General features: G+C 42.4%; 1 protein-coding gene across 1 annotated transcript; it reads left to right on the forward strand.

Annotated features, from left to right (window-relative positions):
- The first annotated feature begins 17,002 nt into the window (after positions 1-17,002).
- Positions 17,003-17,473, forward strand: LOC136836168 (52 kDa repressor of the inhibitor of the protein kinase-like). Its single transcript, XM_067100166.1, has one exon. It carries the CDS (start codon positions 17,003-17,005, stop codon positions 17,471-17,473), a length of 471 nt encoding a protein of 156 aa, XP_066956267.1.
- The last annotated feature ends 250 nt before the right edge of the window (positions 17,474-17,723 follow it).

The raw sequence follows: 17,723 nt of genomic DNA on the forward strand, positions 1-17,723 counted from the left end.
ATTTCACATTCATATAATTTATATATATATATATATATATATATATATATATATATATATATATATATATATATATATATATATATATATATATATATATATATACAGTAAACCCCCGTATTAGTGTTCTCATGATTTATGGACTCACGTATTCACAGATTTCTCTTTGGCACGTATCTACCCATTATTTGCAGAAAATTCACCCATTCATGGTATTTTTCACCGAGAATTATTCACTAAATATTGTATTTTCATCTCATTTTCTTGACTAAATGCACTTTTTGTGATAATACTATTAAAATACTCCAGTAATGCTCAAGTTACGATAATTCACCTTACGATAATTCGATTTTGCAATGGGGTAAGCAATTAATACCGATACAACAAAATTATTTGTAAAATATTTTTAAATTTCCCACAGACGCAGGCAGCAGCGTAATCAGGCAGTGAGAGAGACCAAATTACAATAGGCAACTTTTCCTCCTTCTCTTTATCCATCTTCCAGCTAAAAAAGTAAAAGAGAATGATAAAAGTATTGTTAGTAACGTTATACTCTTGTGTAAATGCACTTTTACAGCCATAATCAACCAACCATGAAACTGTTGTTTTGTTTATAACTGAATTGGATAACAACAGCCATTTACCTGTATTTCGACCATCATACATAAACAATTACCGTAGGTTATGGCATAAATGATGTTAAGTAGAATAGGGCTGATATATTTTTACATTATACCCTTATTCGGTGTGGATAAAAGATCGTCAAGGAAATATACTGCTAAATTTAAGCTGCAAGTTGTAGCTGAAGCTGAGAAAACAATGTTCAAGCTACTAATGACTATACTGTAAATTATCGTGCATTGGCAACATGGATGAGTCAATCGTAATTAAAATGGGAAAGTATTTTAATCAAAACTACTGGGCATGAAAGAACACATTACTGTTATTTTTACGCTGGTAAATGATAAGTACGTAAAGTTAGTATTATGATGAAATCAAGTGAAAAGCGCAAATGGAATCATGAATATTTTTTACACAAAACAAACGGCCCCCCCCAAACAGCCATTGTAAATCGTCATCTATTACCGAAAATAATAGATAAACTAATTTCACAACGAGACGTATTTTAGTTATATTTCGACTTAAAAACACTTCCGATAATGAAAAATAACCTTGCCCCTATAAATAAATTATCTAGACTAGAGATTCATTTACACTAACTAGAAGCAAGAAAAGCCCTCTGAACTGAGTTAAATGCAGTGAAATAAACACAGCGTAAACATTTCCAAACCAAAACATTGATCGCTATGAACGCAATTTTTAATACAAAAGCAATATAAGAATATATATAATATATTATTGGATACATTGAATTAAGGCATAACATTTTAAAAGACCCATGGAAAGATGCATATTCGTTATGTTGACGTTTGTGTAATACGATATGCGAATATAGAGTAGAGTATAATGTAGGCTACACTACTGTGTATGTATACAATATGCCATAGTGTAGGCTAAGCTAATTCTTGTTTTTGTTATTCAGTTTTTCTTTGTATTGAATTATCATAAGTCACTTTGCATGAACCTCCAGAATTAGCTGATATTAATAATTACTATACCGTGTATGTAAAGAGTATATTTTATAGTGTAGGCTAGGCTACCATGTATGTATACAGTACATGGTACCGAATACCCTAGTGTAGGCTAGGCTATGTTCGAGATACGCTTTGGTATTTCTTACGTTTTTTCCAACAAACGATGGTTTTTTTGGAACCTAACCCCATCGTAAGTGGGATAATAACTGTATAAGCATTTTTAGTTTGTTTTGTGTGTGTTTGAACTATCAAAATAAGCAGTTCTAGGTGTTTTTAGAAGGGTTCTAAGTATTCGCTAGTTTTAGCTATTCGCGGGGGAGGGGGTTGGTACGCATCCCCTGCGAATGCTGCTATATACAGGCAGTCCCCAGTTTACAACGGGTCCGGCTTACAACGTTCCAAGGTTACGACACTTTTCTAATATATTCATCAGAAATTATTTCCCGGTTTACGACACGTTCCGGGGTTACGACACGCTATACGCCAATCCAACGGAAGAAATATGGTTCCAAAATGGCAGAATAATCAAAATTTGGAGGTTTTGTGATGAAAACTAAATTAAAATGTAGTTTACATCGTTTTCAATACACCCAAAGCATTAAAAGTAAGATTTTCTTAGGATTTTTTACGATTTTTCTTTTGCGACGATTTTCGGTTTACAACATGGCGTGAAAATGGAACCCCTTCGTAAACTGTGGATTGCCTATATGTGTGTATATATATATATATATATATATATATATATATATATATATATATATATATATATATATATATATATATCATCAGCATAACTAGGAGTCTCTTAATGGGGGCACCTGGGGCCACACCTGAATATGGGGGCACTGGGCATGCACAAATTATAATACTCATTTTTTTTTTTAAGTCATGCAGAAAGATATTAAGGTTGTTTTAAAATATTTAAGCCTACCAATTTGTAAATTACGTTTTTGTGTAACAAATTTGCTCAAATATTTTTCCCATACAAATTATGAACTTCTGACCACACTTGTAAATCCAAATTAGATATTATAAGTAATGGTTTGGCAATGAAATAAAACCACTTGGTATGTAAACAAAATATAATTAAGAGAATAAAAATTAACACTTGCTTATTGTAAAAAAAGATAAAAATATATTGGAATTATTCATTTAATATTTCTATATGTTTAAACAGTGAGAGCAAAATAAATTAAGACATTTGATTGCTACAATTAACGACTTTAGTTGAAGTATATAATAAGATTCCATTACAACTGGCTACTTGATTATTGAACCTAATCATTTAATTAATAGTATTAAACAGAATGATGCAGATGTATTAATTTAATACATCTGCATCATTTTGTTATTATGTTTCCTAGCAAAAATATCAACAAACCTTTCCATATCGATATTCTTTGCCCTGTTCTGGTGGATTCCAATTACCGATACACCGGACAATTTATGATCACACATAGAATTTCTGAGGTAGCCTAGTTCTTTATTTGTCTTAGTGAAGAGAAGCTTCGCTCACAAGATGCAGATGTTGGTGGTAATGCAAGAGCAATGATTAACATTTTGTACAAACCTGGAAATGCATCTTTAAAAGGAACAAAAAAGCTGTCAAATCCACAATGTTGGCAATTTTAACCCCATCAGCTTGTTTACATTTTACTAATCGTTTTGCTTGTCGCAGCTCAACATCTAAGAATTCAAGATCAACATTATAGCCTACTTAGCTGCCATTGTTTCCAACTGGTCCTGCTGTAAAAATTTAGGGGAGGAAGGATCAAGAGATGCTATTGAATGGAAAAGGGATTTGTTGGCATCATCAAATCTTGACTCAGTTTCAGTTAGTAGCCTGTCCATTACTGGATAATAGTGTGTGTTTTTGTATCCTTCCTGTTCCTCATGCTTACACACTTCTCTATGTCCAGTTGTTTCCAAGACAACAGCATCGTTTAGATGCCTCGGTAATTTATGTATTCTTTGCTTGGCAGGTGAAACCTCAATATTGTGTGTCTGGGACAACGCAACTGTCTTCTCCCAAATGCTATGCCAAGCTTTTTCTGAGCGCTCATTCTTTAATTCCTGCTGGATAGCATCAGTCATTTGGGCAGCTGCTGACAGATCTAAAGACGGTGACTGAAGCATATCTAACACAAGCTTCGTTTTGTGTAAAATGTGGGTGAACATCACTAAGCATAATATATATGCAAAATTAATGTTCATTAATAAGCTTCTTGCAACATGTGCACGCTTGCCTGTGTGGCACTGGGATGAAGAAATCTCTTCAAGGGTACTTATGACAGCAGGAAAGGTATCAAGCAGAACCTTACATGATAGATACTGACAAGACCAACTTGTATCACTGAGCCTTTTCAGAGATCTAATTTGCTTATTAGGAAACAATTCCTTTTGCTTTGCAAGATAAATTTCATGTGGTGTGTGTGAGGACATAAATGTATAAATCTCTTCTAGCAAACTAAAGAAAGAGTCAGCCAGTCGAACTGATCTGACACTATCAACAATAATAAGATTCAGTCTGTGATTATAACAGTGAATGTGAACTGCTTGTGTGCTAACTCTTCACGCAACAGCTGCAGAACTCCTCGATTCACTCCACTCATTACAGAAGCACCATCATGTGTTTGCCCTACACAGTTGCTGGGATCAATTGAACATAATTTCAGAACCGTACGCAAACTATCTTTAAGTGATTTAGCATTAAGGTTGTGAAGCCAAACAAAGTCCAAGAATTCTTCATGTATATTGTTCTTGTACACATAGCGAACAACCACTGATAATTGCTCTTTCTTACTGATATCCCTGGACTCATCAATCGTGACTGAAAAGTACGTATTTGAACTCACTTCTGAAATTTCCTCCCGCATCATTTGGGCCAGTAGAGCAAAAATTTCATTCTGTATATTTGGGCTGGTGTATTTAACTCTATTCTTTCCTTTCAGTCGAGTTTTCACTATATCATCATTTTCACTTAACAACTGCAAGATGTCCAAGAAGTTACCCCTATTTGGACTATCCACACCTTCTTTATGGCCCCTTTGCGCAATCTTTTGTCTTGCTGTCAGACAGAGGACTCTAGCTACTTGTTTGATATAGTGTCTGGTATCAATAATCGTTTTCTCATGGGCAGATGTAAGGGCAGCTGCAACTGTACTTCCAGATTCTATGAGTTGTTTAAACTCTTTCCATGCACAGCGTCTTTTTCATTTGCTTTTTTCCATTGACGTATCCATTAGTTGTAAATGAAATTTCAGATGGAGGTTTATTAGGGGGAGGGAACATCCTGCAGCAGAAGCAATAAGCAGCATCTTGACTAACAGAATATTCAAGCCATTTGTGTGAATCATACCATGCTGACCTAAAGGCACGATGCTTTTTCCCAAACCTTGTTGAAGGGAAAATTACCTGTGATGGTTGAGTTGGACTCTCTGTTCTTCCTTTGCTTATGTCGTCAGGTCCTAGAACTGAATGTTTTTGTTCAGAGGCTTTTGGAATACATGATGTTCCTGGTGTCACTGATGCTGTAATACCTATGCTTCCCCTATCACTGTCAACTGAATCAGTTTCACTAGCAGATTCAGCAGAATCTAACCATATGTCCTTTTCATAGTCTACAGTGCTTTGTGTGTCATCAGTGGTTTGACGTTTCTTACTTGAAAGAGAAGGTTCATTCGGATCATCGGGAGTTGACTGCCTTTTAAAGAAATATATGTTTGCTTGCATGATATAAAACTGATGTTCGGGAAGGTGACTTGGACTACGATAACATCTAGAAAGTAGAGAAAATGCATGATAGAAGTTGCTTTATTGCATCAGAATAGTGATGAAATATAATCTTCACCATACTTTTTGCAAATAGAAATGATTGCACCCTAGCTATGTCACAGGATCATTTGTAAAATCAGTTAAGATGTGACAGCATAAATAAAAGAATACATATATATAATATATATATATATATATATATATATATATATATATATATACTGAATAATACATAAACTAATACAACTACTATTGCTACTGCTCTGAATAATATCAATAACAACATTTAGGACATTTTGAAATAGTAAATAAATGCACACGCACACACATAGGCTATCTATCTATCTATCTATCTATCTATCTATCTATATATATATATATATATATATATATATATATATATATATATATATATATATATATATATATATATATATATATATATATACCATAACTGTTGTATATAAAAGTGAGTGCTGGCATTAACTGGATAAACGTGTTAAATTACACAACCGAACCTTTAATATTCATAATACCTTATTTAAGATTGTCTCCAGTTTGAAAAAAGGATTAGTTTTATTTTAGTGTCTTTAGTTAATTTACTTAGGTATTTTGGTGTCTTTAGTTAATTTACTTAGGTGAAAACTTCTTACAGCACTAAATAAATGTCCCTAAGCAAAGCAAGCCTTCCCTTAGAGCACACTGCCTATAACATTGAAAATTTGCGTTTATGCACTTGCTATTAAACTATTAAGGACGAAAGAATGACAGTATTACTACAAAGAAAAATAGAAATGAGCCTGAAACGCTTGTAACATAACTACCTGTCTTGTCTTGGTGACGTTCTTATTCACACGATCGGGTACAGAATGATTGCCATTTACCAACAGGAACTGCACTGTCTCGGCCAATCCGTGCCAGCGTTACGTCAACACATCACATACACGTATTGTACGAGACTATTACCAACGATGGCGCTGCGCAAGACAAATAAAAACGAATAACCAGTGGATTCATACATACATCATCACCAATAATGATGAGCACTCTCTCTCTCTCTCTCTCTCTCTCTCTCTCTCTCTCTCTCTCTCTCTCTCTCTCTCTCTCTGTGTGTGTGTGTGTGTGTGCGTAACCAAATTTGCGTTATGCAATAATGCACTATTTCTGAGAGTTTGTGTAGGATTTTCGCATATCCAGATGGTTTACCAACTGATTATAATATGTCAGTCAGTTCTCTGACATCGTTGCGTTATACATATATAACATTTTTGTATAATACATGTATGTGTGTCTGTGCGTGTGCGTGTGTTTGAAGTTTTCATTTTCTACCCTATTTTAATTTCCAAATTTAACATTATCCACTGATTTTTTGGCCATAAATTATTTTCTGTACATGATTTGATTACATTTCTTTCACACTTACATAACGTTTGGAAAACGAATACGTATACTCCTGAGATGAAGAAAGAAAATTTATTTATTTCTTACAGCTAATATAGTAAAACTCCACTTATCTTCGTATACAAAAAACATCCAAACTAATTGATGTAGAAAACTTTAATAATAATAATAATAATAATAATAATAATAATAATAATAATAATAATAATAATATGAAATTAAACTTAGGTTTTACTACAAGCTACATGAACTCAAAATGGGGGGGCGCCTGGGGGGCCACCAGTTTCAAATGGGCCACGTGCCCACCCCCCACCCCCCCCCCACCCCCGCAGTTACGCCTATGTGAGGGGCTACTACTTTGAGCCTTAGGGACTTAGTTATAAGGTCTCTTTCCCTGTGACCCTTTACTGGCTGTAAGACTTGCTTTCAGATGTGACCTGCTTGCGCACGAACGAACGCACTCGAAGATGTTGTTCGAACCAAGAAGCGCGAGGCGAGACCCCAGGGACGCACTCAGAACCCCAGCACAAGAGAACGTAAAAAACCTTCTCCTCTCTTTCCTTTGTGTGGTGGTGGACAAGCGCCAGCGACCCAGTTTGTCTTGCAAAGAGCTCATGCAACAGCATCAGGTATGTTTGAGTAGCGGTCTACTACCAGTACAATTCTTTCTGTCCTCATAAATTTCTCCCCAGTTCTTAATTTTCAACTTTTCCATTCTCCTTCAAGCTCCCCCTTGTTTTGAGATTGACGACACAGCCAGTGCCAGTACAAGTTTCAGTGATCAGAAGTAGACTACTCCCTCCATAGAGTTAAATAAGGGCTACTTAAATTAAGCACTCAAGTGATTACATTCTCCCTAGTACATAGGTTTCATGTGATAACTTTCCAATGCATGCGATTACTAAGCCTGGCTCTTTATTCCAGGAATCCTGCTTTGTGCCTCAGTCAACGAAGCCTTGTAAATTAAGTCCCCTGGAATACTGCCGTATAGAAAATCCAAGAAAGTCTAGTTAGCGGCCCATTGCAAGAAAGCCCCCTCAGCAGGTTAATTCACGCCTTATTACGATATCCAGTTAATGACGTGCTATTGACGTCCTTGTGAGTTTGATTCTTGCATCATTCTTACTTTTGTTGTTTGCTGGCTCTTCAATTCCCAGTGTCATTTCAGTGCTTCATGTGTAAATAAATTCATTGTAACGTAAAATACTCCATTTCCCATGGCTACCTTCCAATATTTGATCTAATTGGGTAAAATAAGGTAAGTGGCAAACCTCCTCCCTGCCTTTTGTTTACAGACTGGTGTTCTCCTTTGGACCAACTGGCAGTATCTAAATTAAAGTAAACCCCTTCCTTCCTCCAAGGACCCCCAGTTTGTCAGAGTGTCGATCTTACCAGGATCTAGCCTAATAGAGATAAATTAGCCCTGCTATTTGCTAAGACTAGAGACGAACGAACCCGGACAGAATTAATTCATTTAATTAATTCCATTATTTCACAAAGGCATAAGGTTGACTGAAGCAGAGCATAGGGTAAGGTTGTTATCATAAGTCTTGTAGTATTAAGGACACACAGGGACAAATGTTAAAGTGATATTAGTTATTTTAAGAGAAAGGGGAAAATGCAGCAAATCACTTTGTAAGAATTCTTTATAAAAACAGGAGAAAGTGTAAAGGTTCTTAAATTAGCGAGACAGGCTAGTGGATCACGATTGTTACTCCCCTCAAAATTTTCCAGTTGGAGGGAGCAGCTGTGCTGTGTTGCCAGATGAATGAGCATAGGAATTAGGAAGTGCTTTGTTAGGGATTATTGCATTTGTTAGCAAGAACAAGTTAGCTAGGAGTTTATTCAAGAACAGTTACGGCCGAGAAACATGTACAATTTCTCTGTCTGTGATATAAATCTTGAATTCAAATACAGTTAAAACACGTGTGGCGATTTCTGGCATCACGACGCTGACGAGCGAGTCAGACCTCTGTCCAGTTGGTGCATGTGTGAATCAGTCCCATTGTCTCCAACAATAAAAACATTCCAGGCATAGTCATTTCACAAAACTCGCATCCGATATTAAAGTAAAGTAAAGACATTGCTGATGCTCAAAGTTAAACAATTCACTTTTGCATTCGAAACCCGCATTTAGCGAAGAAAGTAGAGTTTTGTTGTTTTGGATACGTTTCCCTCCAGAACCCTCATTCACTGTTCGAAGCAAGTTGACCCACAGTCAGCTGTTTTCTCACACACGCGACTCAATCCCACATCTTTCGTTCACGCTGAGCGAAGTTTCAACACTTTTCAACCTTAACGTAAAACCTTCACGAGGACTTGAAGCCTTTTGAAACAATTTACGACTTTACTTACTATCACTTGTCAGGGCGAGAACGCATTAGTAACCTTACGTAGTTTCCACAAATTCATTTTTTAAGAGAAAGAAACCTTAACTTAATGTAATTATGCAAACATAATTTATTTTCTCTTAAGCACAAGGTAAAGTGACTAAAATTTCTAACGTATAAGCATCCCATTAAACTGCGCTCTCAGAGAGAGAGAGAGAGAGAGAGAGAGAGAGAGAGAGAGAGAGAGAAAGAGAGAGTTTTTTCTTTTCGTCATAACAAGTGACATCAAAAATTTATCCACGAGTTGGAAAACCAACCCACGAATCATAACAGCCAAATACAAAGAATTTTCTTTCATTTAACCAATCTTCGAACTTCGAAGATCCAACTCCATTATCACTATTATACACAGTGCCGGAAATTTGTAAGTGCTCGTGTTCAGCAAATAATCTCGCATACCTGCATCTTCTATTAAGTGCTTCAGCCCCTATAAATTCTCGTACACCATAGAGCACACGGACAGCTGTTTAATTACACGTTTATCAACTGCCGTATAGAAAATCCAAGAAAGTCTAGTTAGCGTCCCGTTGCAAGAAAGCCCCCCCTCAGCAGATTAAAATTCACACCTTATTACAATGTCCAGTTAACGACGTGCTATTGATGTCCTTGTGAATTTGATTCTTGCATCATTCTTACTTTTGTTGCTTGCTGGCTCTTCAATTCCCAGTGTCATTTCAGTGCTTCATGTGCAAATAAATTCATTGTAACGTAAATTACTCCTTCATTTCCCATGGCGACCTTCCAATATTTGATCTATTGAGTAAAATAAGGTAAGTGAAAAACCTCCTCCCTGCCTTTTGTTTACAGACAGGTGTTCTCCTTTGTCCCAACTGGCAGTATCCAAATTAAAATAAACCCCTTCCTTCCTCTAAGGACCCCCAGTTTGTAAGATATATCTATTTACATACCAATATATATATATATATATATATATATATATATATATATATATATATATATATTGGTATGTGAATAGATATACTGCATTTCCATTCATATTGCAGACTAAAGATCTGGTTTTCTCAAACTCTGGGAAAAGACAGGACATCATAAGGGGTAACAGTGCACACTTTTTTTTTAGAAACTGCACCAGAACGACTACCTCGGCAGAGCGCAGAACAGAATCCCCCTTCCAGCACCTCATCTTTCACAGCTGCTAACGAATGCAAATTAGTCCAGGATGATCAACTTGTACAACCCAAACTTCTGTCATTAAATTCCTCTTCTAGTAGCATGAAGTCAGACATCGGTTTCTTCATTAGCGCAACCATGTCTGTTGATGAAATTATGGATAATGTTAACGGCATGTCTGATGGATAAAAGTACCATTTACTTAATCGTCATGACAAACCATCACAGCACTTCATTTTTCAAACCAAGCATCTGGGAGGGTGTAACAGAAGTTTCAAACAGAACTGGTTAGATGAGTATGGGACTTGGCTTGTTTACAGCACAAGATTGGATGGTGCGTTCTCCATAACCTGTGCCCTATTTGCAAAGCAGTCAGCTGGTAGAGTAACATGGGCGCCCTTGTAAACACACCTTTTACTAAGTGGCACCATAAATCTGAGGTTTTTGGGAAGCATGTCTCTAAACCGTCCCATATCAGGGCTCTTCAGGATGCTCAGAATTTTATATCATCCCTTGAGAATCCTGGATCTACCATTACAGCAACAGTAAACAAACAGAGAGCAGCAAACATTGCAGAAAAGAGACACATTCTGAAATCTGTGGCAGAGACTACTTATTGTTTTGGGAGAATTAAGCATACCAATAGAAGACTGCTGAGGACAAGGATATGATGGAGCCAGCAATATGAGCAGTGAAAAGGTTGGAGTCCAGGCACTCAGCAAAAAAAGATGCTCCCAAAGCTACCTTCACCCACTGCAGCAGCCACTGTTTAAACTTAGTTATTGCCAAATCATCTTCACGTCCAGCAGTAAGAAACTCACTAGACAAAATGAAGTCTATTGTACTCTTTTTCACTAACAGCCCAAAACGAGAAAAATTTCTGACAGAAGTTATAGAGGTAAAAGAAAGCAATCCTTTTAAACAAAAACCTCTCATTGAAGTTTGCAGAACTCGGTGGGAAGCAAGGCACAGTGCATATGGTCATTTTTGTAAAGCTTTTGTGCACATCATTACAGCCCTTAGAGTTATTGCTCATGAGTTACATAGTGATATTTTCACCAATGATGTAACAACAGGGTGGGACAACAAGAACAGAGTTGAAGCTTCTGGGCTCCTCCATAGCATACAGAATTTTGATTTTATTGTAAGTTTCATCTTAACCTACCAACTGCTTTCTCACCTTGAAGGCATAACCATCAAGTTACAATGTCCCTGGATATTATACAAGCCTTTAGCATGGTTGATGAAGTTGTAAAGGCACCTGCAGAGCCGTCTGCAAAGTCTCTACTGAACACGTCATTCACTAAGTCTCCGCTGAGCAAGTTTTCTATGATGGCATCCCATTTTCTTCGCCTATGCAATTGGTCATGCCTGACGTGCCAGGTCACACAAATTCAATCATTTAAACTATGTATATATTTGTTCACCTGTTATCAATTGTGTATCTTGTATTTCTTCGTTCACAGGCATCAAGATTATATCCATATTTGAATTCTGTCCGTTTTTATGTTGTAAAGTGTACTCGCTCACTGTATATTATTGTTAATTATTATCGACCTCAGGTCACTCATGATCTCATTGTCTGTCATGGCACGGCGCCAGTCTGCCGCTATATAAACTGCCTGGATCTTGAATAAAGTAGCAGTTCTCTTTTACCTGCTCATTTTTTTGCACCTCTTACAGTGGTGACCCCCGGAGTAGTCCTGGAGCCATTAGCGGCCCCTTTGGCAACTCAGTTTTGGCTCCAGGAACTTACTCACGCCCTTAGCAGACTAACGACGGCGCTGTAACCAGCGTTTGGGCGTGCTGACCCTCGTCACGGCGCACTTCCGAGTGCGTTTTGACGCGAGTACCCCACTCCAGTTAAGAGGGCAAAGAGCGAGCATGGATGCAGACATCCCCTCCCTCGTGCAATTAACCGCGAACCTCGTGGACTCGGATGTCTACCTTCCTCCCATCTCACCCGTGCCCGCCCCCACACCGAGGCTCTCACGCTCCTCCACACCCAAGCCCGTGCCCCGCACACTCCCCAGCCCGGCAGCACAGTCACGAGCTGCCCTGTCCATAAAGCTGCCGCCTTTCATGCAGGGGAATCCAACGACGTGGCTGCATAGGGTCGAGGTCGAGAGCCAGTTCAGGATAGTGGACCTTACCGACGAAGTGCTGCAGGCTGACACAGTCCTTAATGCCCTGCCGGAGGAAATCTATAGGAAACTCATCCAGCGTGTATCCGCCGCACGCCCCCTCACATACCACCTCCTGAAGAAGGCCCTCCTCAAGACGTGCTCCCTATCAATCGCCGAGAGGGCCGCCCGGGCCATCGACCTTGCCGTCAACCCTCGGCAGGATTTAAGCGCGATGGAGTCATGGGGCATGATCGAAGACCTGCTCTCACTCCCAGACTTCGACGGCAGCAAAAAGCAGCAGGAAGTAAGCCTGTCACGGGAGACCATCCTTCACCAGTTCCTCTCGGAGGTCCGCACCCAGATTCCTCAACCCTACACCATACCCCTCGACGTCCTCATCCAAACGGCGCAACACCTGACGGACTGCGTGAAGGCAACAAAGCGGTTAACAGCACCCACACTACCAGTGAACTCAATCCAGCAGGAAGAAGGTGTGGAGCAGGAAGTCAATGTCGTCACCAGGAGGCGCCCACCGCCACACAACAAGTGGAATTCCCTGGGCCTGTGCCACTACCACAAGCAGTTTGGCAAAGATGCCCGGAACTGCCTGCCGCCCTGTTCATTCGCCCGTTCAAAAAACAGGGGAGGCGGCGGCCAGCAAGACAGACTGCCATGGCAGCCAAAAAAACCAGGGGCTCAGAATTATTAGGCTTCTACGTCCGCGACACTGTCTCCGGCAGGATGATGCTGGTCGACACGTGGGCCGTTAGATCGATCTTCCCGGCATCCAAGGAGGAACTCAAGTGTGAGCCAGATCCAGCTGCCTCCCTGACGGCCGCCAACGTGTCCCCCGTCCTCTCCTACGGCACCAGGCCCCTGTCGATCTCCATCCTTGGCCGGAGTTATTCCTGGGACTTCGTCGTCGTGGACGTAGGGACCCCGCTCCTGGGTGCTGACTTCCTTGCCCACTTCGGGCTAGCAGTCGACGTCGGGCGGAAGCGCCTCCTCGACACCGACTCCGGCAGGTCCCATTGCCAACGGGACCCAAGGCACCCACCATCTGCTCTGCCACCCCCCACCAGAATGCACAGCTGCTGATGGAGTTCCTGGACGTGTTCAGGCCCGAGCTCCGCCAAGTCCCCGGGGCCCCAGCCAAACATGGCATATACCATCATATAAAAACGAATGGCCCCCTACACATGCGAAGTTCCGGAGGCTTCCCCCATGGCACCTTCAGGAGGCCAAAACTGCATTTGTTGAAATGGAGCGGATGGGAATCTGCAAGAAGGCCTCCAGTCCGTGGGCCTCCCCCATCCACATGGTGCAGAAACCGGATGGCTCTTGGAGACCCTGCAGCGACTACAGGCATCTTAACATAGCAACGGGGCCCGACCACTACCCCCTGCCGAACATGCAGGGTTTCACGGCCTCCTTTCACGGGGCCAAAATATTCACTAAATTAGATCTTTTAAAATCCTATTTTCAGGTATCGGTCGCACCAGAGGATATACCAAAGACCGCCATCATCACGCCGTTCGGGTCCTACGTGTTCGCCTTCTCCACCTTTGGCCTAAGGAATGCCAGGGGCTCATGGACAGCATCTGGGGACCTAGTTCTCGTCTGCTACATAGATTTCCATATTTTCCAGGTCCCACACTGAGCACCAGAAACACATCTGGGCAGTCCTGCAGCGCCTGCAGGAGAACGGCCTCATTGTGCGTTTCGACAAGTGCACCTTCGGCGTCCAGAAAGCTGACCTCCTGGGCCACGAGATATCCCGGCAGGTGTCCGCCCGCTCACATCCAAGGTCACAGCCGTCACCAGGTTCCCCACCCCCACCTCCGTCAAGGCCATCCAGGAGTTCCTCGGGATGGTGAACTACTATAGGCAGTTCATCCCCGGGATCGCCCACACCATGGCCCCCCTGACGGAAGTTCTGAAAGGCCAACCGAAGTCCTTGTTGTGGGGACCCAGCCAGCAGCAGGCCTTCTCCCTGACGAAGGCCGCCCTCGCCGAGGCAACCGCCTTGGCACACCAGGATCCCATCGCCCCCCTCCAACTGACGACAGACGCCAGCAACGTCGCGTGTGGTGCTGTCCTGGAGCAGGTCATCAACGGCGTTCCCCAGCCCATCGCCTTCTTCAGCAAGAAGTTCAACCCCGCAGAGGCCTGCTACAGCACCTTCGACAGGGAACTCTGCGCAGTGTACCGAGCAGTCCGGCACTTCAAGTTCCTCCTGGAGGGGACACCCTTCACAATCTTCACGAACCACCAGCCATTGGTTCATGCCTTCACTAAGCAGGGTGACGCATGATCTTCCAGACAGCAGCGACACCTCTCGGCCATCGCCGAATTCACCTGCTCCGTTAGGTACCTCCCCGGCAAGAAAAATCCCGTAACGGACGCCCTCTCCAGAATCGAGCTGAACGCGGTGCAGCTCGGGGTAAATTACGAAGACCTTGCCAGGGAACAGATCGCAGAGCCAGAAACCCCAGCCTACCGCACCACCATCACGTCCCTGAAGTGGCGGGACGTGCCTCTCACCCCCAGAGGCCCAAGTCTCCTCTGCGACAACAGCACTGGCCAGCCCCGCCCCTTAGTTCCAGCCTCCCGATGCCGCCAGGTATTCAACATCATTCACGGCCTCTCATCCCTCTGGCAGATCAACGGCCAAGCTGCTGTCAGGGAAGTTCGTCTGGCACGGTGTGCAGAAAGACTCCAGGACCTGGGCGAAACTGTGCCTGCAGTGCCAAACCGGCAAGGTGGGACGTCACATACAGTCCGGGGTAGGAGAGTTCCCGCAGCCAGAGCGGCGCTTCGGCCACATTCATATCGACGTCGTCGGGCCCCTTCCCCCATCAGGGGGGTCCAGATATCTCTTGACGGTGGTAGATCGCTCAACGAAGTGGCCTGAAGCCACACCAATGCAAGAAGCCACTGCCAGAGCTTGTGCCGAGGCCTTGCTCTCCAGTTGGGTCAGCCGCTTCGGCGTCCCGGACCACATCACAACCGACAGGGGCCCTGCTTTCCTGTCCGAGTTATGGTCCACCCTGGCTCGGCTGCTGGGGACAATGCATCACACCACCACGGCGTACAACCCAGCGGCCAATGGCTTGGTCGAGCGGTTTCACAGGTCCCTGAAGGCGTCTCTCATGGCCCGCTGCACTGCTGAGGACTGGAAATATCAGCTGCCGTGGGTCCTCCTCGGCTTAAGGACCGCCCCCAGGGCCGACGGCGCTCCGTCTGCAACTGAGAAAACCTACGGCGAGTCCCTCATGGTCCCGGGCGAACTTGTGACAGGAGATCGCCACAACCCATCACTGCAGAGGCTCCGCGACGTGGTCGGCAAGTTCGCCCCTTGCAAGCGGACATATACCGATAGGTTGGCCACTTTCACACCGCCGGGGCTGGCATCCACCACTCACTTCCTCGCCAGGGATGACACCGTCTGCCCGCCACTGACCAAACCCTACAGGGGACCCTTCCGTGTGCTGGAGCGGAACAACAAGGCGTTCCTGCTTGCACTTTCTGGGAGGAACAATTGGGTATTGGTAGACTGGGTCAAGCCCACCCTCCTGGAGGAGGACACAGACGTCACTGCAGCGCAACCCCTGCCCGATCATCCTTCGCCACAACCAGGTCCCCGAAAACAGCGGGTGCGCGGACGCCCCCGAAAAAGCCTGCCCTCACCTGCCATCAGGCAGCCTCACGCACAGGGTGCACCCCCATTGTCCTCACGCAGCCATGGCACCCTTCAGCGCCCCAGCAGATACACAGACTGATCAGACGCGAGTCCCACGTCTGGGGGGGGGGAATATTTGTAAAGGCACCTGCAGAGCCGTCTGCGAAGTCTCCACTGAACGGGTCATTCGCTAAGTCTCTGCTGAGCAAGTTTTCTATGGTGGCGTCCCATTTTCTTCGCCTGTACAATTGGTCATGCCTGACGTGCCAGGTCACACGAATTTAATCATTTAAACTATGCATATATTTGTTCACCTGTTGTCAATTGTGTATCTTGTATTTCTTCGTTCACAAGCATCAAGATTATATCCATATTTGAATTCTGTCTGTTTTTATGTTGTAAAGTGTACTCGCTCGCTGTATATTATTGTTAATTATTATCGACCTCAGGTCACTCACGATTTCATTGTCTGTCGCGGCACGGCGCCAGTCTGCTGCTATATAAACAGCCTGGATCTTGAATAAAGTAGTTCTCTTTTACTTGCTCGTTTTTTTGCACCTCTTACAAAGTAAAGGTTTTGTACCATCACCTACAAGACAACACTGCTAATAATATTTATGAAAACTTCACATCATCTGTGAATATAGCTTCAAAAGTTGAAGTGTTTCCAAGCAAACCAAGATCAGCAGGAAGACAGCAGCACCATGCCAATGCTGACTCTTCATCAGTGAAGGAATATTACTTGCGCAATTTAGTAATTCCTTTTCTTGACCACATCATCATGGAATTAGAAGAGAGATTTTCCCCCCTCTCTCAGACTGCATCAAACTCTTTGGACGTGTACCTTTATAAGAGACCGTCCCACCGACACCTCTCTTCCAAACCAGTAAACACCCAGGCAGTATGTCGCTCAATCCCGTCCTTACACCTTCTGTCCAGTGCAATGATGACATAGATATCGACCTAATGCCTGCTGCTGCTGAACTTTATAAGGATGATGATCTCCCTTCACCAGAACTAGTCCCACAGGAGCTGAAAAGGTGGAAGTTGAAGTGTAAGTTGCTGTCAAAAGATTCTATGCCACTGACATGTGCCAAGGCTATAAAGATGTGTGACCCATCTATGTTCCCTAATATTTGCACCCTACTTAAAATAGCATGCACACTGTCAGTAACGTCGTGCGAATGTGAGAAGTCTGCCAGCACTTTAAGGAGACTCAATGCCTTTATGAGGGCCAACATGAAAGAAGAGAGGCTGTCCTCACTGGCATTAATTCACACTAATTACAACATGCCGACTGATTTGGATAAAGCTGAGGATATTTTTTCTAAGCTTCACCCAAGACGACTAGAGCTCACATCTGTTTTCACATGAGCTTTAGTGTTTCGTTGTTTTTGAGCATAAAAGAACGTGTTAGTTACTCTTCTTTCATTAAGAAAATATGTAATCATATGGCCAACATATCAAAGGAAATTTCTTTCATCCTACATCATTGCTACATATTACTTGTTTGTAGTTTATTACTTGTACAAATATTTGAAGTGTGCATACATTTTGTATTTTCATTTGTAGTGTGCGTTTGAAAATTTTCATATATAACTGCATAATAATTGCAGTTTCTCCT

This window comes from Macrobrachium rosenbergii, chromosome 56 (genome assembly GCF_040412425.1).
Source record: "Macrobrachium rosenbergii isolate ZJJX-2024 chromosome 56, ASM4041242v1, whole genome shotgun sequence".
Classification (NCBI taxonomy): domain Eukaryota; kingdom Metazoa; phylum Arthropoda; class Malacostraca; order Decapoda; family Palaemonidae; genus Macrobrachium; species Macrobrachium rosenbergii.